The sequence below is a fragment of the Haliotis rufescens genome, unplaced genomic scaffold (genome assembly GCF_023055435.1).
Source record: "Haliotis rufescens isolate VD_foot unplaced genomic scaffold, xgHalRufe1.0.p SCAF_12, whole genome shotgun sequence".
In the NCBI taxonomy this organism is placed as follows: domain Eukaryota; kingdom Metazoa; phylum Mollusca; class Gastropoda; order Lepetellida; family Haliotidae; genus Haliotis; species Haliotis rufescens.
Window position 1 is genome coordinate 17,882,184 of NW_025963802.1, and position 24,582 is coordinate 17,906,765.

The 24,582-nt window shown below is 38.6% G+C and overlaps 2 protein-coding genes across 5 annotated transcripts in view; one reads left to right on the forward strand and one right to left on the reverse strand.

The window, feature by feature from the left end:
• The window catches only part of LOC124145674 (leucine-rich repeat-containing protein 27-like), a 32,103-nt gene extending 18,579 nt beyond the window's left edge, over window positions 1–13,524 (reverse strand). For 3 of the 4 annotated variants that reach the window (XM_046515545.2, XM_046515547.2, XM_048393420.1), the window contains exons 1-5: window positions 13,145–13,524; window positions 5,836–6,028; window positions 5,160–5,306; window positions 4,129–4,375; window positions 1,184–1,276 (exon numbers count right to left, since the gene is read on the reverse strand). In XM_046515545.2, coding sequence (XP_046371501.1) covers window positions 1,184–1,276; window positions 4,129–4,375; window positions 5,160–5,306; window positions 5,836–6,028; window positions 13,145–13,414 — 950 coding nt within the window. In that variant the 5' untranslated portion in view covers window positions 13,415–13,524. The remainder of the gene's footprint in view (window positions 1–1,183; window positions 1,277–4,128; window positions 4,376–5,159; window positions 5,307–5,835; window positions 6,029–13,144) is intronic. The other variant, XM_046515546.2, reaches the window with a different exon arrangement.
• A 3,226-nt stretch (window positions 13,525–16,750) lies between these two features.
• Window positions 16,751–24,582, forward strand: part of LOC124145671 (serine/threonine-protein kinase 32B-like) — a 153,887-nt gene continuing 146,055 nt past the window's right edge. Inside the window, exon 1 of the mRNA XM_046515538.2 lies at window positions 16,751–17,250. Coding sequence (XP_046371494.2) covers window positions 17,199–17,250 — 52 coding nt within the window. The 5' untranslated portion in view covers window positions 16,751–17,198. The remainder of the gene's footprint in view (window positions 17,251–24,582) is intronic.

A 24,582-nucleotide genomic window follows, 5' to 3' on the forward strand; every position in this document is an offset into this window, starting at 1 on the left:
GGACAATTATTATCTGAGCCGCACAAATAGACTGCTCACTTGACTGAAGCAGCAACAAATGTGGCAGTGAGAATACAAATTCTACTTCTTTGACTAGTTTCCCACACCATCATCTGCCCTCAAATCCATATATGACTCATTCTACCCCAAACGCCAATCCACCCTCAAATCCATTCATGACTCATTATACCCCACACACCAATCCACCCTCAAATCCATTCATGACTCATTCTACCCCGCACACCAATCCACCCTCAAATCCATCCATGACTTATTCTACCCCACACACCAATCCACCCTCAAATCCATGACTTATTCTAACCCACACGCCAATCCACCCTCAAATCCATTCATGACTTATTCTACCCCACACACCAATCCACCCTCAAATCCATGACTTATTCTACCCCACACACCAATCCACCCTCAAATCCATTCATGACTTATTCTACCCCACACGCCAATCCACCCTCAAATCCATTCATGACTTATTCTACCCCACACACCAATCCACCCTCAAATCCATGAATTATTCTACCCCACACGCCAATCCACCCTCAAATCCATTCATGACTTATTCTACCCCACACACCAATCCACCCTCAAATCCATCCATGACTTATTCTACCCCACACACCAATCCACCCTCAAATCCATGACTTATTCTACCCCACACGCCAATCCACCCTCAAATCCATTCATGACTTATTCTACCCCACACGCCAATCCACCCTCAAATCCATGACTTATTCTAACCCACACGCCAATCCACCCTCAAATCCATTCATGACTCATTGTACCTCACACGCCAATCCACCCTCAAATCCATTCATGACTCATTCTACCCCACACACCAATCCACCCTCAAATCCATGACTTATTCTACCCCACACGCCAATCCACCCTCAAATCCATTCATGACTTATTATCCCCCACACACCAATCCACCCTCAAACACACTACTCTAAGCAAAACCCCTCCACAACTACTAGTCTACCCAAACCCCTTCACAACAACTACTCTTCCCAAAACTCCCTCCATCATACTCCACACCCTAAAATCCATCCATGACTACTTCTACCCAACAGGCCAATCCATCTTGAAATCCATCAAGTATCAGTTCTCCCCCACACCCCTATACACAAACAGTTCCACCCACACCTCTCCACCCAACAATTCCCACCTGTCCCCCTTTGCATGACCTGGAATCCTCTTTGGAGTCATCAGTAAGCTCTTGGAGCTCCTCTTGCGTGCGAGGAGTTTCCTGATTGCAGCACTGAGCAGTCAAGGAGAGAGTTAGAAGAAGCAAGCAGTGCTCAAATAAGTAATATTAGAAGCAAATGGTTAAGCAGTGCTCAAAGATCATCATGGGCCTAATAAAAATAATGTGGTTCTGATAACACTTTTTCCAGGTTTAAATTAGTCTTCATCAACCCAAGCTTGTAACTTATGCAAAAGGCGACCGATGAGATCGGGGGGGTCAGGCTCGTTGACTTGGTTGATGCATGTCATCATATCCCAATTTTGAAGAACAGTGCTCATGATGTCAATCGCTAGACTGTTTTGTCCAGACTCGATTATTTACAGACCGCCGTCATATAGCTGGAATATTGCTGAGTGTGGCATTTAACAACAAACAATATTCACAAAATGGTAGGCGTGTAAGCTTTTTTTTCTTTTTAAAACTTAACAACTATGTTGGAAAACAACTGTAAAATTTGCAGAATGTAATATTTATTTTCATGTGTACAATCTGTTTTTTGTCACAAACAGTGGGTACTTCTAAAAGAGGTTTGGGCCAGTATCTCTAATTAGGGTCAGTCAGATAATCGGAACCATATTATTTGTTTTAGGCCTGATTCAGAATGTGCAAGAAGTGGTCATATTACATCACTAAACAGGATCATGCAAGCAATGGTCTAACAATCATCACAGGTAAGACAGCAGGCTGGACATACAAGCAAACCCATGTACACCCTCATGACACTGGCAACTCAGAGCCAAATGTGTTTATGTTTAATTTCAACCCATCAATCTGACACTCTGTTCATATCTTGACAAAAATGTTAATCGAATAAGTTTACAATTCCAAAGTTAAAAATCATTATGATGACGTCATGCTATTGTTGTTGCAGTTGATTCTGAGCCAGGAAGTCACTGGCCATTCCATGCGTGCATTTTGTGCAAGTAAAATGGACCCAACTATAGGTCATAATGCAATAATATAGAGAATTTATATATCAACCATAGCATAGTTTAAGTCGCAGAAATCACTTGTATCTATATTCACTGCCAAAAGAAATGCAAATACCATACATGTTGGTTAATTAATGAAGACTTACTCATATTCAAGAGATATTAGTTTTGTTCGATGCACAAACAAACATACTGGTATATTGTATAAACCGATGCTCATGAATGCATCACATGTGACGTCATAGATCCATGACTCAAGATGCACCATTCGTCTCATGAAGGATTAGCTTGTAAAATCATGTGCAGCAAATCGTGATAAGAATAAAGACACTCTGTGGTAACACTTGACTGATTGTCGGTTTTGACATGGGTGAGTGAGTGAGTGAGTGAGTGAGTGAGTGAGTGAGTGAGTGAGTGAGTGAGTGAGTGAGTGAGTGAGTGAGTGAGTGAGTGCGTGAGTATTGTTTTACGCTGCTTTTAGCAATATTCCGGCCATATATGGTGGGGGACACCAGAAATAGGCTTCACACATTGTACCCATGTTGGAATCAATCCTGGGTCTTCGGCGTGACGAGTGAACGCTTTAACCACTAGGCTACCTGACCGCCCCGGTTTTGACATTAAGAGGCACACATTGGAAACATCTCTTCTTAACGTACATACTTTTCTATATGTTTCTATGGTTCCCGTTTCTTTTGGCAGTGAGTATATATATTCCAGAAGTAGAATCAACAGATTCAAGTGATTTCTCCATCACAACATCCAGAGTTGATCATTTTGAATTGCTACATGACCTTGTATTGTGGCACAGAGTACGGAGAGGCACAGAGTCCGTGTATTGTTACACCGTAATCATGTCAAGAGGTCAGGCACTATGTTTTATACAGCATCAGTAATAGGGAAAGACAAAGACAGAGCTCCAGATAAGCTACATATTTGTGTAAAATACGTCAAATAAATTACCATTACTAAATTGATTTTGAGTTTTTATGCGTACAAATACGCATGAAACCCCCAATAGTAGGATGGTATGCTATATTATCGTGGTCGTTAATTTATAATGGATCATCATGGCGAACACTTAGTAACCTATGAAATATGTCATATGCAAATTGTCAATTATTCTTTGGTCAACTTTAAGGATTATATAGTTTACATCACTTCCTGGTTTGGATTATGCATAATCAGTATGCATACGACCTAGGTTGGGTCAAAGGACTTCATCTTAACAAATGGGTTCTTTTCCAATCAATTTCGAATGTAGGGGTCATTCCACTTCAAAAACATTCCAGAAACTATCATAAAAAAGTTAATGTTTGTACTTAATAACCTGACATAACGTGAATCCTGTATTCGATCAAGCGAGGAAATATCGTGCTTAGATTTGCATAAGTAAATAGTGGACAGGGTGTGTGGATTACAAGATTTACCGATACCTCAATAATATAGAGCTACACTATATAACAAAATTCTGTTACCCAATGATTCGTTTTAAACAAGTGTACCTGTATATCATTACATATCTTTACGTTGAGTCATCACATAGAAATTGACTCTACTGCAGTGAATAATGCATACAAGGGTGCTACTTTTGTTATTGTTAATTTGATATTTGGCTGTTGTGAGTTCATGAATCCTGTCACAGACTTGGGGCGGCACATGAACAGATACAAATTAGCAGTCACTTAAAAAAGCATTTCAAGCATAATTACTAAAAAAAGTGCTACTGATTGGTGTAAAAAACACCAATGAATTAGACAAGGGAGCAAAAAATATTGAATACCCTAAGAAAATGATCAATACCAAATGAGAATGATACTTAGAAAGTAAATTATTTAATCAATGGCTCAAAAATTATCTAGAGCTCTGTGAAGAAGAGTTTGTGATTAAAAGCAGTGTATCGCTCTCATTCATCTGTCCTGATGAACCTACCTCTCTAACTTGCCTGATGCTCCGACTTTCTTCAACTTCTCTAAATGCTGTTGTTTGATATCTGTATAGCTAACTGGTCGATGCAGCTCTGCAGAGTGAGGAACCAGACCACCGATGTCGGAGTTGGACCCTGCCGACTTCTGATGGTGTTTTGAGCGTGCACGCTGTCGCATGCGTGCAATCTCTCCCAGGGATCCGTCCCACTCATCATCACTGGAGCTGTCCTCCTTACTCAGTAGTATTGAATCTGGGGAGTCAGCATACATCATTAGATGCTGACTTGTGCGTGAACGAACAGTGTTCATACTCTGGATTACAGTAATACAGTTACTGAAGTCCAGGTAGCTTCAAAGTTATGACCTTTAATGTAAATATTTTGCAGATATTTTAAAAATTCATAAAATCCAACTAATATTGCAGTTCTCAATTTTTAGACCTTTCCAGCAAATATTAACCTGTCAATTCTGAACATCACACCTTTAGTGATATCTTCAGCGTTTTACATGACACAGATATGTAAGTCCAGTACGCACAAATGTATAGAATAGATGCAGAAAAAATATATACATTGCATCTTGAGAGACGCACAACAATACTAAGTATAAATTTAAATGTCCTGTATTTAAGATAATTATTAAATCATAGAGTACAGTACACTATTCAATATTATTACTTTACAGGACACCATATATCCTATAAACATGATAAAGATCCTTGAAATTAAATATTCGGCGTCCCTAAGACCTCGTTTTGTTGATCTAGGTAAAACCGTTATCTTACTTACAGACTTCGCAAAGCTAACTTCCATCAATTATAGTCTGATTGCCTACAAATGACACCAATGATTTATTATTGCACTTCAGTGTTTTAAAATTATGGGGTTCTGGGGTTCTTCTGTTCTGCCACTATAGCATTTGAATCAAGGGCCCCGCCATAAATCTTTAACTAATAATAAGGACCGCTTGAACACTGCAATATATAAAGAACACAAAATATCTTCTGTAACAGTAACTATTAATCTTTCTACAAACCTCCATTTGTAAACTTGGCAGATTTGGCCTCTAACATTTCAGTGAGAAACCTCAGCACTTCCACTGTTCCCTTTTCAAGGATTTCAAGGGGAGGGAATTCCAATGGGTTGTTAGTGATGTTGAGGCCATGCAGAGTACTCACAAAACCTATTTGAAACAGAATTAAAAATCATTTAGCATATTTATCTTTGAAAAGAGAGAACATTTTGAGGATATCACCCATTTTTATAATGTGTAACACACAACACATCCACCGCATTTTGCATCATCACTGACAAAAGAGGTACATGTAGATGCAAAATTGTTTGGTACAGACTGTAGACAGACAAGACATGGAGTTTTTTACAACCACCTAGTTTACAGAATTAACAAGCTGAAATGTTGGTTTGGTGGTTGAAATAAAAAATAAAAATAAAAAGATATTAAAGTGATCTCATAAAAAAAATATCAGTTTGATGAGAAAAAAAGGAATGAAAATGACTTTTTAATGAAAAGAATTAAAGTGTGCATTTTGTTCATTACAACCTTTCAGTTGACAGAATGGAAAGTAAAAAACATATAACAGTATTCCACATTTGTGATATTCTTATTCAGTGGATCCCTAAGCCAAGTCATTACGAAACATCTGTCTGAGTGTTTAAGTTTCATGTCATGTAGAACTGTGTGTGGCTCTTACCTAGCTCCAGGGGCAATGTGCGTAGATTGTTGCCCTCCAGTAACAGGTTGCGCAGATGCTGATGTTTGCCAATACTGGATGTGGGAAGGCGAGAGAGAAAGTTCCGTCTGAGGTCCAGCCATTTTAGGTTGGACAGACAACAGAAGAAGTCTTCAGGGAGGTAGGCTAACTCGTTACCTTCTAGGTACAGGTTCTGTAATAAAAAGTTTAGGTGACATCCCATTTCAGTAAAAGATCTGGACCATCATCAGGATCATAGCCAAGATTCTTTAAAAAAGATTCTTCATCCTACAGTACATACCATGTTCACATACAAACACAGTCAACATCTTGGAAAAGACCAGTTGTTGCCGAGGACCAATTATCGCCAACTCCCCATTAAAGCAAGCGCATGATCTCATTTTACTTTTGCTCGTATTCAATGGAAGAGACGAATATTTATCTGAAAATTATGAACAAAACGGACTCTTGTGAGGAAATATTTAAAAAAACAACACCATAATCACCTTGCTCAAATACAACTTTAGAAAAGACATGCGGGCGGTGTCACGTGACTTAATCACGCTAAAATATAAATCAAACAACATGATGATGCACTTTCAGTTCTGTCATTGCTTTCTATCTATCTGTCACTTCTTCCCCAAAATACAATTCTGAAACCTATTTCAGCCACATTTCCAAAAATACATAACCAGTATATATCGCGAACCCCATAGTACATTGTGTTTAGGATAAGCATGTGCAGATCGAATTTGGAGAATATTGGTTTTTGTCAGTTTGCAGACGACAAATTGATAATCTCATTTCTTAGCCAAGATACAAAAAAAAATTTAATTTGTATTACGGAAATGGTGTGCGTGAGCATGTGTCACATGCTGCAATGGCGATAACTGGTACAGCAAGTTGACGGGAAAGTTCTATTTCAACAGTTTTGATTCCCTATTGTAGCAACTGAAATCAACTGAATCTTATTCCACGGACAAAACAATTCATTAAAATCAGATCTTAGTTCTCGCTGCTGCTAAACAAAGATCTGAGGACATCCCATTACAGGTCACGTCAGACCGACCTTTCGCGAACTCTGACCGACCAATGGAATGACTGACAAGAAGTCGACATTAGCCAATCAGAAGGCAGCTTTCTCGTGCTTTACGGCACTAATTTCAAATCTGCGACTACACTTCGAAACATATTTTGACAAATTCTCGCTTAAAAATTTGAGGCTAATATATTGTCTAGATTGTATAGATCCAGTCGTTAAGCCTGTAACTATCTTTCGGAATACCCTTTTTAAAGTTTTCGAGGCTGCATGATGGAAATCACATTCCGACTGTCACTTTCATGATCTGGTAAGCGACACTCTGATTGGTCAGATGAAAGGTCGTTGTGACGTGACCCCTGATGGGATGTCCTCAGATCTTTGTTTAGTGGTAGCGAGAACTAAGATCTGATTTTAATGAGATTGCGGACAGAAATAAGTGCATTTGCTCATAGTTTCCGAAAAAATATAGTTATTGGTACAGCCAACTTTGTACATGTAATATGTCAGAAATAACATGAAAAAAATGGCGATAACTGGTCAGTGACTAGTACTAGTATTTGTTATGATTGTACCCAATCCTATCTTGGTGCTCACTACCCCTACACAAAGGTCTGAGGATATCACATTAACAGTCATGTCAGGACGACCTTTCGTAAACTTTCACCGACAATTGAAATCAATAACAGGAAGTCGACATAAGCCAATCAACTTTCTCAAGTTTGATGGCTGTAGTTTCAAAATGGTGAATTCCTTTCTAGACTACACTTTGAAACATTTTGACAAAGTTCTTGATTCAAAATTTGAAAACTGAGCAAAAGAAAATTCTGGAATGTCTAATGGATGATCAAGATTGTACGGTAGTACTTCTCATGGGCTATGGAAAGCCTCTTCCATTTCAAATGTTTATCCCATAACAACCTGTAACTGTCATTTGCAATACTGCTTGTTAATCGTTTTGGGTTGCATGATCTGATGATTAGAAAACACATTCGGACTTTCACTTTCACGATTTTGTATGTGATACTCTGATCGGTCATGTGCTTCAAGTCCAAAAACACTTTTTCCCTGAACTTAATCAACAAAACTTCTTTAGATCCAACAAAATTCCAAGTCTCAGGAGTATCGGTTAAAGTACAAAAGTAACTGGCAATGAATGATGCAAACATGTTTCACCACAAGCACCAAAGAGAAGCCTTTGACCTTTCACAGACCACCCAGCAACATTTCAAAATCTTGAATGCTGACCTTGACCTTCGATTTTTGTGACACAAATCTTTCAATATCAGGGCCCCATCCTAAATAATGTATATACTATGTTTATTTATAAATGCATTAATACTTTTAAAGAATGTGTAACCATAACCCTATTTTCTTTCTTGTAACCTTGACCTTTGACCTCCAACTACATTGCACAAAATTACCTCAAAGGTGACCTTGACCTTTGACATAAATGTAATTGACATTTGATGTGGAAGCATTTCCAAAGAAACAGGTAAATTTATATTTCAATGTCTGTAAAGGTAACGATGGCTAAGAAAACTGACTCTGATATTAAGATGTTTTACAAAAACCTGAAAGCTGACCCTGATGTTTGACTAATCTTGATCAATGTCTATGAAAAAGGACCTCGTCCTAGAGAAATTATATGCAAGGTTTTATGCCAAATGCAACAATACTTTTTGAGAAAATCTAACCACAAAGCATTTTTGTGGGGATTTACTTTGCTCTGACCTTGACCTTTTCATGACACATGCCAAAAGAAATCCAAAAGAATTCCAACACTATTATTTGTTTTTCAGCGAAATATAGTACTCAGTGGGAATAACACATTTATGTCCTCATAATTTTATTCCACATGTGTGAAAAGTATAGTCGACAGATCTGTGAAGTGAGTAATAAAACACAAATGCATTTGTCTTCCATGGCCATATAATTACCAATGAACACAAAATAGGCCGGGACTCACCTAGTTGGATTCTTAAAAATATATATTTTTTAAGTTCTACATTTTAACCCAAAGATGTAATTTTGTGGCAAACACATGCCATAAATTAAATCCCCCACCCCCTATTTCAGTAAAAAAAGATGCCCCTATTCTAACAACCAGAAAATCAATGATTGTAATTGTGGCTGAACAATGCTGAAACATTCTTCAATGAGTCTTTTTTTTGACAGTTTGTTACAGATGCGGTATGACAATGGGACTTGGAGGTTGATTGAGAGAAATACACGTAAGTCTGAAATGGACTTCCTGTCACGGTCACAGTCCGGGAAATAGTTATAAAAACACTTCCAGTCAGAACAAACCGTGTCTTTACTACGCCTGTCATGACCAGGAACAACCCAACATGCTATAATCATAGACAGATACACTCAAAATGGCAAGCGTTGACAAAACTGTCACAATGATTGTTATTAATAGAGGTATGGGGTGCCAATGATAGGAATTAAGCCTCAGTTGGTCTGATCAATAGTTATCCAGATAACTAATGATGATGAATCACTTGACATAGATAAGTATCCAGGAAAAGAAGTATTATGACAATCACCACTGATAAATTCCCACAAAAACTGTGTACGGACATTGACTTCATCGAAGTGAAGACAAGTATAAATGTTTGCCTTACTTTGTGTTCACTGTGCAATTAAATTTGTCATGTATAAATTGCAGTTTCTGACTTTATCCATTAGTATGGAGACCTGAGTCATGTAAAATTCTGTGTCATCTAATAGACTTTGCTAATAATAGTCCATATGATTACACTGAATTCTACTGAAAATGACGCTTTGAGACATATTCTGGCTGGAATAAATTTCGTGTAGTTATTGTTATAATCAATACCCAATGTTATTTCTATGTAGAGGTGACTTGTATTTCACTGATAATAGGACCAATAAAAAGGATAAATAAGGCTTTGGTGCTTTGTTCTAAACTATTGAATGCAATGTTAAAGTACAGTAAACTACGGTTATAACGAACTCGAGGGACCACTAACTTTAGTTTGTTATAACCGTAGTTCGTTATAAGCATATATACAGCATAACTATAGCAAATAGTCCGGACCAAAAATTCAGTTCGTTATATCCGTCAGTTCGTTATAAGCGTGTTCGTTATAAACGTACATTACTGTATGTCCTAATTAGAGGGTTTTTTCCCAGTTTGCCTGCCAAGGGCAGAGTTTGGAATCCTAGATAAATCACTAAATTGTTAAATTTTATGTGTAACTTAGATAACACCTTTACATATAGACTAACATTTAGCCTCTGAAATCCTATATTACACAATATCCTTCTTGACTCTAAAAATAAAAAAAAATTCCCTATGCTGATTTCACATATAATAAAGTTAGCTAGAGCTGGCTAGACTTGCTTTTTAATGCGTTTCTAGATCATTTTTTTTCATAAAATAAATATATTCCACGGTCATGGTGCAGGACTACTTTACATACTGATAGTGTGAGTGCATATACCAGTGGTAGAAACTAACATATTTAGTCCACTAGTCCTTATAATGATAACATATAGCAAAACCCTTAAAAATGGCAAATTTCTACTAGTCCTTATGATACCTTAACTATTGGGCAGTTTGGCAAGGTCTACAGGAATAGTGCCATTTTCTAACACTGATATACTAGCACAACTCACAAAGAATATGCCCTAAAACTGGTATGTACAACCAGTGTTTCAAATGGCTGTCAAGTGCCATTGTCTTTAAAATTGGGGTAATAACATTTCTGTAAAACCTGGCCTGACTGTCTAGTTAAAAATTCCAGTCAGTACAGATTTATTGCCACGAATCATCAAGTCAGTTAAGGCAACAATTAATGTCAAAGACAGTTGTTATATATTTTCATTTTGTATTTTATCGGAAACCCACACGAAGTAGTAAATTTGGTTTTTGCTTTACACTGATTATGACTGATATACATACATGCGATATTTTAACCACACAAAACATTTAGGTCAACACACACTATGTAGGTCATAGCCATAAGTCAAACATGAGGGCTTCCAACATTTTTTGTTAACAAGCCCTCCTGGCCAGTGTACTTTGAAAACTGACCCGTGAAGATTCCGGGGTAGAATAGTGAGTGATTGAGTTAAGATTTAACGTCACATCCGCAGTATTTCAGCCATATCGTGACGAGTCCGGGGTAGAATAGGTCTTCAGCAACCCATACTTGCTGTAAAAGGAGACTATGCTTTTCGTTAAAAGCGACTAATGGGATCGGGTGGTCAGGCTTGCTGACTTGGTTGATACACGTCATTGATCCCAATTGCGTGGATCGATGCTCATGATGTCAATCACTGGATTGTCTGGTCCTGACTCGATTATTTTACAGACCGCCGTAATACAGCTGGAATACTGCTGAGTGCGGTGTTAAACAACAAACAAACAAACTTTGGAAACTGATTCATACGCCATGTACAACACCTTGTATTTCAAAGTTTTCTCTCCATATCCAGAAGCAAACATAGCATCATGCTTGGGAATATTGGTTTACATCAGTAGCAACAAATTGATAAAAAACATTTCTTCTAATTTCATTGAATAAAATAATTGAGTGTGATACCAGAGATAATAGAAAATGTAATTTTCATAACTGAAGCGGTCTACGTAATCATGTGGCACTTGCTGTTAAAACGATGACGATAACTGGTTCAGTTGTTACACTCTCTTAGTAAAGTTCAAATTCTAGTACTTTTGTGGTTGAGTCCAATCCGGCATTCGAATCCACACTGCCATAGTAAGGCACCTAATCACCAACACATGAACTCAGCGATCTAACCCACTCAGCCACTGAGGCTTTTACAAAATGGAAATCCGACAACTGAGAGTTGATCAGGTACTTTGTGTACCCCTCTATTCAAACCTTTTGCTCAAACCTTCACAAAAATAAAAGTTATTGGTATAGGCAATTTTACACACAGAATATTTCAGAAATAACATGAAAAAATGACGATAAATTGTGAGTAGCCAGTAATCATTAGGCCCTTTAAGATTATCCAGATAACAGTTACTGGTAATGGTTTGGTTAGAATTCCTAACCGGTTCTGAAATGTGCACACCGGTATTTGTTAACCTAGTTTAATACTAATAATAAGCATTTGCAGTTACGTTTATAAAACTATCAGTGGTAGTTTCTCACAACCTGATGTATTCACTTGAAATACAGTAAACTACGGTTATAACGAACACGCTTATAACGAACTTACGGATATAACGAACTAACTTTCTGGTTCCCGACTATTTGCTGTAGTTATGCTTTATATATGCTTATAACGAACTACGGTTATAACGAACGAAAATTAGTAGTCCCTTTAAGTTCGTTATAACCGTACTTTACTGTAGTTATAAAAAGACTCTGAATCCACATTTTACAACAGTTTGTCAATGACGTAATTAAACATCAGTCCACATGAAATGGGACATAATGCAATGAATAGCTAATAACCATGACATCTCAAAGAATTAATGTCTGATATTCCTGGAAAAAGGAAGACAAGCCAACTCCAGTCTTTGAAAGATGAAATCTAGACTGAATATATATGTACCATGAAAATCATATACAGGCCCCTAGATAGTACATAATTTGCATGTATTGACCAGCCACAGACGTATATATTCTATATACGTCTTTGGACCAGCCAATAAGAAAGCAACATCTCCATATTCTAACGTGGAAATGGTATTGACTGATTGCCAAGTGTGTAATATGAGACATTAAGAAAGTTAGTAAGTCTGTAAGAAAGTTATCCAATGCATATTTCACTTGAACATGTCTGTTGAATACAACCATTAAATTCAGAGATAATTTTTCAAATATTTCGTCTAGTACTTTGAGTTATAGCCTATGTTTGAGTTTTAACAAGACTTCAGTTTTGGGCGCAAAGTTTTGTGGTGTCAACTTTCATTCATCAACAAGACTTGGAACAGCATGTTTTGTGACATTCTTTAACCATGTATAGGCTATATGATGATTACAATACTCACGAAAATCTTTACAAAAATATTTACGTAGTTGTATAAACAAATTGAATCTCATTATTAGTCTCAGAAATCTTATTTCCTGAAATAATGGAGATTATATATCATATCTCCCTGCTAAACCATTCAAGAAGATCTTTTATATGTTTGGGTAAAATAAGATTTTTGAATATGAAATACAAATCAGACGTGTCAGAGTGTCAGTTTGGACTGATGTGTGAAACACCTTGTTTGAATAACTTCTTGATTATGTTTTGTCAACATAATAGTTGCAATACCTCCAGGCCTTTCAATTCTAATACTTCCTCTGGCAGATGCAAAAGTCCCTTGTTGCTCAGATCTAAAGTGTTAGCACCGAGAGCGTCTACTTGTCTAATAATCTGTAGCACTTCCTCCTCTTGTTGTCGCGTTTTGGCAAGTGCTCTTACACTCGGAGAATCCTCTCTCGACTCGAGGTCTATGTCAAGTTGTTGAAGTTCACTACACGACGATTCTGCACACGAATCAGACAGTTGGTCTGATTCGGTGCTCTTCTGCAAATTTGTCATGTTAGCTTTAGAATTATGCTGTATGTGTTCATTATCTTAGTTGATGCATGATGTCTCATTCCTCTCAAGGCATCTCACGCATTGCACCTCGTCCAAAATGGCGGTATAAGCAGTCTGGTAACTATGGCGACGCTGAGTTTATATACTATTTTAAATACAACTGCTTATATGTAAATCATATTTATCAGTAATAAAATTTCAAATGGCTGAAAATAAATAAAGCTTTATATTAGTTTAAACATGATTCATTCACGATTAGACACACTAAAGTACCAATTATTTTTAGATAACGAAACAACTAACAGTTCTAATTTCTCGTAACTTCTTATTTGTATTGTAAAATATATAGTAATTGATTAAACAATTGTCATGAAACAAATCAGTGGCCATGAAAAGGTGGAACACAACAGCCATGTGTATTACTATAACACACAACTGTGAGATAGTAACACGTGTTCCATTGCTTGACAAAGCTGTTATTGTAGCAAATAAGGATAGGATTTATGGATGAACAACTTCTTTATAATAATTTTGAGCGACTTTAGTGTAGGTTCTAAAACCGTTTTCAAGCAAGTGTTATTGTAGCATTTTTATAAATATAAAACGACAAGAAAATTCAAAATGACGCGTAGAACATCAAACAGATGTAAAATCGTCATCAAAGTTGCATTATTGATGCTAAAGTATTTATATCAACCATCGAAAGTTAAATTTCCCTGATATACAGAATATACAGTATATCAGAATACATGTATACTAACACTACTTACACTTCCAGTATCTAAACAACCCAAGGATTAAGGTTCGGAGCTCTAATAAACTATCGGACAAAAGAAAGTATACACCCACGTTTGATGTGGCTAATAATGAATCAAACACGAAATGGTTATTCGATGGTCGTGTATTTGATGCGGATATCAGTATTTCGGTGACTGTTTTCAGTCAAGTAGCGTTTTGATAACGTTAATAATTTTTTGGTCAAACTCAATTGTCAAGTTTATCCTTTCTTGTGCCCGGTACTTCTAATAGGAAACTAAAGTGATAATAGGAGCCCTCGTTTTGTTTTTAAACAATAAATTGTTCCAGAAAACACCGGACTTGCCTGATGTGGTGGCGCGTGGTCCTGTTAACAGCCATCTTCCCGCGGCAAAGGGGTTAACTGACTTTATAAAGTTATAGAGGTGTTACAAATTTGAGAGTGCGCTATACAAATTTATAATATATTTAATAAATAAACGACTAGTGGGTATCGTACAATATAATACTGCAGGGAGAATAAACCGTGAGGTGAGGTGAGGTGAGGTGAGGTGAGGTGAGGTGAGGTGAAATTGGGTTTAACGTCGCGTCCAAGATTTTTGCACTAAAAGCGACGTGCATGCACGTGTGTGTGTGTGTGGCTGCTTGTACTAGTCCGGACTGATCTCAATGCCTATTTATAGTGCTAGCTCACTGAGATACCATGCCGCAGTTTAACATGAATACCCCACTCAGACACAGTATACTGACTCCGAGCCGACTAGTCCTTGTTTTAGCCCCTTAATGCCGAGCGCCAGACAGGGTAACAACAAGTACCATCTTTGAACGTCTTTTGGTATGACCCGCCCAGGCATCCAACCCCGGACCTTCCGCTCTCCGGGCGGACGCTCTACCACAAGACCACGGAGGCGGTCTAAACCATGACGTAGGCCTCTTTTTATGATGTTAATAAAATGTACAAGCTTTAAAAACATGTACCCGTATTTAAATAATGATGACTCCCTGAACACATTCCGATTTGGGCAATGTCGGACAAGTCGTAATTTAACAGAGAGGTACAGTTTGGTATTTCCCGGATATTCTCACAATTTCTCGTCGATTATCTGTACATTTTTGCCAATACCGATTATCATATCTATCCCACTCTAAGTCTTGTGTGCGATCGTTCTGCCATTGCGTATATCTACATTGCCCAGCTGCGTCTATAGGAAATAAATTATAAGACGCTTCCCTTTCAAAAATACAATTAACGACGTCATCAATTTGCGAGCGCATGTTCGAATCTCCAGAAATGACACCATGATAGAACAATGTTTTATCACGAAATAAACCACGTTTTGCTCTACGTTGCACTTTGCGATTAACGCGTAGCTATCTTATATAAATATATAAACAAAAAGTGAAATTTAGTTTAAAATGATCCCGTCTTCCTTTCCGAGCAAAATATTTTATATCCACTGAAGCAATGACCAAACAAATATTCTGCCCTATTAAAGTTCCAAGAGCTATAATTGTACGAATAGCATCATACTAGCCCTAAAACAGATAACCCCTTTAAAGAGGTCCCAAGGCACATGAGAGAGTAAAGGGTAGTAAAGGGCGAATCACACTCATATAAATGCAATATCATGCACTTGATGACATCACATCCACATGACGTCACAGTAGTAATGCCGTACATGTGCTATATACTTACATAAACTAATATTACAATCGCCTTGTATAAAATCAGACCGCCTCCGTGGTCTAGTGGCAGAGCGTCCGCCCGGAGAGCGGAAGGTCCAGGGTTCGATCCCGGGCCGCGTCATACAAAAAGACGTTAAAAGATGGTACTTGTTGTTACCCTGTCTGGCGATCGGCATTAAAGGGCTAAAACAAGGACTGGTCGGCTCGGAGTCAGTATACTGTGTCTGAGTGGGGTATTCATGTTAAACTGCGGCATGGTATCTCAGTGTGCTAGCACTATAAATAGGCATCAGTCCGGGCTAGTACAAGCAGCCACACACACACGTGCATGCACGTCGCTATATAAGTGCAATAATCTTGGACGCGACGTTAAACCCAACTTCACATCACCTCACCTGTATAAAATCATATGGCATTTGTATGGTACATTCTCCTTCATGTTTTATCCCTTATTGATTGGATACTACCTATGGATTGGAGTCCTATACATATATCGCAATAATTACATCTATTTCATCACATGTATCGGATATGAATGTCATATTTTCTTGAAATCGTATTGCTTTAATAATCATTTTTGTTACAATAATAAATTTCTCACAAGCTTAATTGAGTTTCCGATTTCAACATATAATTCGCCTTTTAAGCTTTATTGCTGTTATTGTAGTAATAGGTTCACGCTTCATACAAACACTTGAATAATGGATCCACAGTCTACGTTAAATAAATTTTATTTCAGAACACCGACTGGCGTATGTTACAAACATAACCTTGTTCGGGGAAAGTAGTATCGTTCCTTAAATCACGTGATAAATCATGTGACTAGATGACCTCCGCCGTACAAAATGTAAATATTTATGAGATCACGTGATGTTTATATTCGGCCAAACTCGAAAGCAGCACATGCAAGAGCAGCAAGCGCTTGTGTGCATTGTCGATAGTGAGAAAAACTACTTTCATTCACTTGAATAGAATTTCTTGCGAGAGAAATTTTTGGAGATTCATTTATAACCTGAGGGTGTCCGACCCAAGAGTTGGCAAAGCCGCATTGATTCATCCTGTGTTGAAAAACTGATCTCAACTATAACGTGAAGAGATCAATTCTGTGACAGTCGGCACGGAAAAGACAGCTCTTTGTGTATAGCATGGCTGTAAACTCACTGGATGTATGTCAATGCTGAATGCTGGACTGGACTAACGGACAAGGATGGCATTTATGTTGTGAAGGCTGGGACTAGCGTCGTGTAACTTTATTATCGCTGCACACCGTGACTTTTATTTCAAGCTTGGACCACCAAGGTTGATGGTGGTCGACTGAAATCTCAGCAAGATTGGCTGTACAATGGGAACGGGGCATTCCGCGCGGAAAGAATCTTTCGACGCGAATGGAGAAGGTAGGAATAGATGTAATAACCAGTGACCGTCATTGACGAATCCACATAATAACTACTGCTTACGCATGTGAACTATTTTGTGGATTTTGCATTTATTTTGTCATCCATCTACCTGAAAAGCATTCATTTATTGAATATCTTGTTAAAACGTTTAAAACACCTTGTCATTGCAAACCGTTTTACGAAAATACACTCTTTTTGTTAATACACCCTGTTTGGGAAGTGACTGTATAGAGATGATTTCAATGTTAGAGCAATGTTGCAGTTGTGATATATGTTCACACGCTTCTTCATCTTGACACATATTAAACAAATGTGGATGTAACAAGATGTATTGACATCCATTTATTAATGCGTGTCATATTTTTAGTACCCCTATGGGCAAGAATGCGAACTATACTCGTTTAGTCTCATACGTGAATAAGATCAATTGTGTGTGAACATTTCATGTTCACGGGAACAGTTGTCAATCGTGTCATAGTTCTTGTTCATCCCGTGGGTTAAGAAACACAACTCGTACCATGCACCTTGGGAAGATAAGTCTGGAAGATATTTAATAATTATAAGACAGGTAACACATTGTGTTTTATTTGGAAACTCGACAGATTCTTCCATGACAATACACGTCGGGAGTAATGCGGGATATCTGGTTTGATAACGTCCACGTACAGCTATTACTATTAGAAGTGTATCGATTTGCGCTGTACTTCTCTGAAAAAAACCCCAAAGATACAGATGCATTTCTTTATTACTGTATTTGTCTCTCCGCGTATAGAGCGATCCAGTCCGATGTATGTTTGTTTGTTTGTTTGTTGTTTAACGCCGCACTCAGCATTCTTCCAGCTATATGACGGCGGTCTGTAAATAATCGAGTCTGGACCAGACAATCCAGTGATTGATATCATGAGCTTCGATCCACGCAATTGGGCTCAACGACATGCATCAGCTAGAGGCGACTAACGGGATCGGATGGTCAGACTCACTGACTTGGCTGATGCATGTCATTGATCCAAATTGCGTGGATCGATGCTCGTGATATTAATCACTGTATTATCTGATATATATATACTGCGTCATCGTAATCGACGACATGGATCGTTGCAATCACCGGTTTGTCTGGTCCAGATTCGATTATTTACAGGCCATCGTCATATATCTGAAATGTTGCAAAACGTGCCGTTGATCAACAAACAAGTATACAACTTGCCACAACAAGGATGGACTTTTGACTATTTCCGGAAAACTGGGCTGCAGATAGTTTTCCTGTTTCGAGCTGGATTTGTGGGTCATGTTAAACTGCGACATGGTCTCTCAGTGGCGTGCACTATAAAGTCGGCATTTAGCCCGGACAAACACACACGTACACACACACGTACACACACACACACACGTACACACACACGTACACACACACGTACACACACACGTACACACACACGTACACACACGCACGCACGCACGCACGCACGCACGCGCACGCACACACACACACACACACACACGAAGAATGAAGAATATTGTCACTGGGTTTATTACATGTCCAGGTGATCAAGTGGCACCGTTTTCAAACTGGATGGATTGAAAGACTAGTCGACTGGCGTGTTTATGTTTAGCTACTTTAGTAGTAACTTATTAATGCACAACATTGCCATATGACAAATAACAGAATTAGAATTGTTCACACCCATCAACCTATAACTTCTTAGGCGCATACGACTTGTCGGCAGAGTTATTTTATATAAATGTTTCATTTCCAGATCCTCGCATCAGCATCACTCAAAATAAGCTCAGAAACGTATGTTTTTTTGAGGGTACTAAATTTGCGACTGGTTAGAGCGGTGCAAACGATAGTCTCGCCAGAGTAAGACTGTTGAATCGGCGGAGCTAAAACTAGTTTTTATTGCAATTAATACTCAATTTTATTTATATTAACACAACATTTTGCAGGTTGCACGGAGAATACAGCACGTAGATCGATGCCCATGATATCAATCACTGGATTGTCTGGCCCAGTCTCAATTATTTTACAGACCGAAGTCATATAGCTGAAATATTGCTGAGTTCGGCATTAAACAACACACGAACAAACAAACGTGCATGTTGCATAGTGACTCGTCCACCCAATCCACGCAATTGGGATAGATGACGTGCATCAACCAAGTCAGCGAGCCTGACCACCCGATCCCGTTAGTCGCCCCTTACGACAAGCATAGTCGCCTTTTAAGGCAAGCATGGGTGACTCCACAGGGTTCTTAGATTTCATCGCATTTACAAGGATCTCTTTTACTGTTAATGTGATGATCGTGTGATATCCTGTAAATTTACGTGACATTAAGCTTGGAAGGGATGTTATCAGAACAAAACTTTCAGAGCCTGTTGTTTTCATCAGCTTGTTTTGTACACGTTAAATCTTTATATTTGGGTAATGAATCCCAATGACCCATGGAATATTATCTGAGGTTCCATCTTTCATTGTTCTGGTTCATCGCGACGGCCTCCTTGGTCTAGTAGTAGAGCGTCCGCCCGGAGAGCGGTAGGTCCGTGGCTCGACTCCAGTCCGCGTCATACCAAAATACGTTTAAAATGGTACTTGTTGTTTCCCTGCCTGCCGCTCGGCATTGAAGGGTTAAAACTACTAGTGGTCGGCTTGGAGTCATAGTGTGGGGGCACTGGTGGCCCAGTCGTCTAAGGCGAAGCAATTCGCTGTGCAGAGATGGGTCCCTTGGGCAGGGCAGAAACCCCCAGCGATCGGTTCGAATCCCGGTCCGCCCAGATAATGTTTCTAGGTTCGTGGGTTTCACCAAAGTGGTGAAAGTCTGAGACCTGCATCACTTTGGGCTTTCACCATCCTTATTTGATTCCCCACATTGATACACTGTGTTCAACCTTATCTTGGTGCCACATGTCACGATATTGCTACATTCGGCGTCAGACCATACTCACTCATTCTAAATGGCGTTTAACCTAACGTAACCCAATCTCCGAGGTGCGGGTGGCCCAGTCGTCTAAGGCGCCGCAATTGCTTTGAAGAGTTGCGTTCCTTAGGCACACCGGAAACCTTTGATCGTGGATTCGAATCCCGTTTCGCTTTAATTATGTTTCTAGGTTTGCACCATACATGTGCTCGTGGGTTTCACCAAAGTAGCAGGCCCGTGAAGATCCGGGGTAGAAAAGGTATTCAGCAACCCATTCTTGTGATAAAAGGCGACTATGCTTGTCGTAAGAGGCGACTAACGGGATCGGATGGTCAGGCTCGCTGACTTGGTTGATGCATGTATCCCAATTTCGTGGATCGATGTTCATGATGCTAATAACTGGATTGTTTGGTCCAGACTCGATTATTACAGACCGCCGTCATATAAATTGCTGAGTGCGGTGTTCTACAAACAACAGACACACTCAATCTCAATGGACGCATTTGGATACTAGTATTTATTCGTGCAATTTGAAATTCCCATTGTTATCACCTGATTATACCCTTGTTATACGCCCACTTGCGCATTACAAGTAGTCGTATGCGCTGGGTCAATGAAATCGTTCTGCTCGCTGCTCGCGAATATCCACTATTCCTGTAAGCGAATGACAGTATCGCCTACGTGTAATCATTGGTAATTCTTTAATAAAATATTGGAGATTGTGTTGCATTCAATATTTATAGAACCTGTTCTGAATGTCTTTGATAAAATGCCAGGCATGAACATTTCTTCGTTGATATTTGATTAGTTTTTTGTTTGTTTGTTTGTGGTTTAACGCCGCACTCAGCAATATTCCAGCTATATGACGGCAGTCTGTAAATAATCGAGTCTGGACCAGACAATCCAGTGATTAATATCATTAGCATCGATCCACGCCATTGGGATCGATGACATGCATCAACCAAGTCAGCGAACTTGACCACCCGATCCCGTTAGTCGCCTCCTACGACAAGCATAGTCGCCTTTTACGGCCGCGTCATACCAAAAGACGTTAAAAGATGGTACTTGTTGTTACCCTGTCTGACGCTCAGCATTAAGGGGCTAAAACAAGGACTGGTCGGCTCGGAGTCAACCAACCAAATTTCACCTCACCTCACCTTTTATGACAAGCATGGGTTGCTGAAGATCTATTCTACCCCGGATCTTCACGGGTCGACTCAAGGGAAGGAGACAATTTTATTTGCATAGAGAATTGAACTCTGTGTTCATTGTGTCTACAACCCCCGATTCAAAGAAAGCGCATCATATTATTTGTTGCCCTTTGGTATAATGCCTTCTGATTTAATGCAGCGAGTGTCCTTCTGTTTATGCAAACTCTTGTTCAAGCCAAAGTCGCCATTGCTGGCACTGGGGAACTGTTTTGTTCTTTAACTTTTTCGAACAGCGCATAGTACAGGGTCTTCAACACTACTTTACCCGTGTAAAAACACTAATTCAAGCCGAGGAGGGCCCATGACTAAGGTTTAAACGCGTTTTGTCCTTCCTTTTACATTCACTAATTCAATCTTTTACTGCCTGCTTGGTTCAAGTTAACTCGTGTGTTCTCAGCCCATTCGTGACCAACTCGTGTTATTCCGGGACAAGCCGAATAGCTGGTTACGGAAAGGGGCGAGTGGTGACGAATGTTCTAAGCCGTCTTCCTCATATGACACTGCTAACTTGTTAAGCACCATGGGCGCTTCTGGATACAGGGAGTAGAGAAAACATCAGGGACAGCTTCGTTAATGACTAGCGAGTACGTGTGAGTGATTGATTATGGTTAAAGGCCGATTTGAACAGTATTAAAAATACACCTATGACGTCACCCTAATGTTTCAACTGTAAATTATCCGTAACGAATTGGCGGTTTACTGACCTACTGTGCAATACAAATTTTAAACTCATGTTTAAATTCTAGGCTGGTGCATGGCGAATGTACTGGCTACAACGATCAAATCACGCACAATGCACTTGCAGAACGAATATACCGAGGTCAATATAGAACGGGTATCGCGGCATGATTTTCATGTTTTACGAATTACTGTATGACATTTCCGTGCAGCATATTTGTGTTGCATTTACTTTCATTTATTTATTGATTTATTTAAACTTTCAATTTAAATTTAAATACGGAAATCTGTATTATAAATAGGATTACGCAGCATGTTTGTTACTTTGAAGCTGTAATTAAAGTATAAGATAACGCTCGCGTAAATGGACATTCGTTGCAAATAATGAAATAAACATTTATTTGTAAGAAATGTCCATGTACTTAAGCGTTGTAACACCAGTTATATCACGACGTGTCAGCTTGGTGTGTTGGAAAAGCCCAAAGTGATGCAGGCCTCAGACTAGAGTCTTAGACGTTAATACTTTAGCGACACCCATGACAACGGACATGGTGTTGACAGACATAAAACGTTGTTATGACCAACGGTCACAGGTTTCTAGCACACCTTACAGACGCAGCCACCTGTGTCCCCGACTCGTTATGAAACACCTGATATATTTCCAGATACCATAGTATACTAAAGTTCTGAATGTGTGTGAGTCTGTGAGTTGGCTTAACGCCTAACGCCGCCCTGAAAACACTGTTTAAATGGGGAAGGCACGCACGCACCAACAATGACAATAAAGGGGGAATCTTGGATTCGAACCCACGGTCATCGGCTCCTGACAAGGGTAGCCTAGTGGTTACAGCGTTCAGTCGTCACGCCTAAGTCCCGGTTTCGATTTCCAACATTGGCACAATACCCGAAGCCCGAATGGGTTTTAAACGTTGTGCCCATGTTTGGATTCGATCTCGGGTTTCGGTGCGTCGATCAAACTCATTAACCACTTGACCTCCTTACTGGCCCTATTAATGTTAAACCTCTCATGATTTAATAAGATTTGAAACCATTCCAAGAGAAGATAGGCCCCTGTTAAAAAAACAAACCCCATTAATCTCCGGAAAGGTTCTACATAACATGACTGAATGCGTTCCTGAGATGGCACTGTAAACAGCGAACACATGGTGTGTGAGAGTTTGGTTTAACGCCGCTTTGAATCGTACACATGGTTTCCCGGTAATCTGTAAAATGGCATATAACAGCATATGAATAATGAATTGCAAGAACCAAACCTACACATCTCAGGATAATGGATAAAAGACACATTTTGCACAGAAATCGATTTCGACGGCTTACTCCAAATCTAACGAATGAAGATATACACGATGATATTCTGAACCAGGTGAACGTAAATATGATGATATACTCCACCAGGTGAACGAAGATATGATATATTCAACCAGATGAACATAGATATTATGATATATTCAAACAGATGAACATAGATATGATGATATATTCAACAAGGTGAACATAGATATTATGATACAGTAAACTACGGTTATAACGAACACGCTTATACGAACTGACGGATATAACGAATATTACTTTTTGGTTCCGACTACTTGCTGTAGTCATGCGGTATGTATATGTTCTTATAACGAACTACGGTTATAACGAACTCAAATTAGTTGTCCCTTTGAGTTCGTTATAACCGTAGTTTACTGTATATTCAACCAGATGAAAATAGATATTATGATATATTCAACCAGATGAACATAGATATGATGAATCAGATGTATTCAACCAGGTGAACATAGATATGATGATATATTCAACCAGGTGAACATAGATATGATGATATATTCAACAAGATGAACATAGATGTAATGACATATTGAACCATGTGAACATAGATATGATGATATATTCAACCAGATGAACACAGATATGATGACATATTCAACCAGATGAACATAGATATAATGATATATTCGACCAGATGAACATAGATATGATGATATGATATTATTCTCAACCAGGCAAACATAGATATGATGATATATTCAACCAGGTAAAAATAGATATGATAATATATTTAACCAGATGAACATAGATATGATGAGATATTCAACCAGGTAAAAATAGATATGATAATATATTCAACAAGATGAACATAAATATGATGATATAGTCAACCAGGTGAACATAGATATGATGATATTCTCAACCAGATGAACATAGATATGATGACATATTCAACCAGATGAACATAGATATAATGATATATTCGACCAGATGAACATAGATATGATGATATGATATTATTCTCAACCAGGCAAACATAGATATGATGATATATTCAACCAGGTAAAAATAGATATGATAATATATTCAACCAGATGAACATAGATATGATGAGATATTCAACCAGGTAAAAATAGATATGATAATATATTCAACAAGATGAACATAACTATGATGATATAGTCAACCAGGTGAACATAGATATGATGATATTCTCAACCAGGTGAACATAGATATGA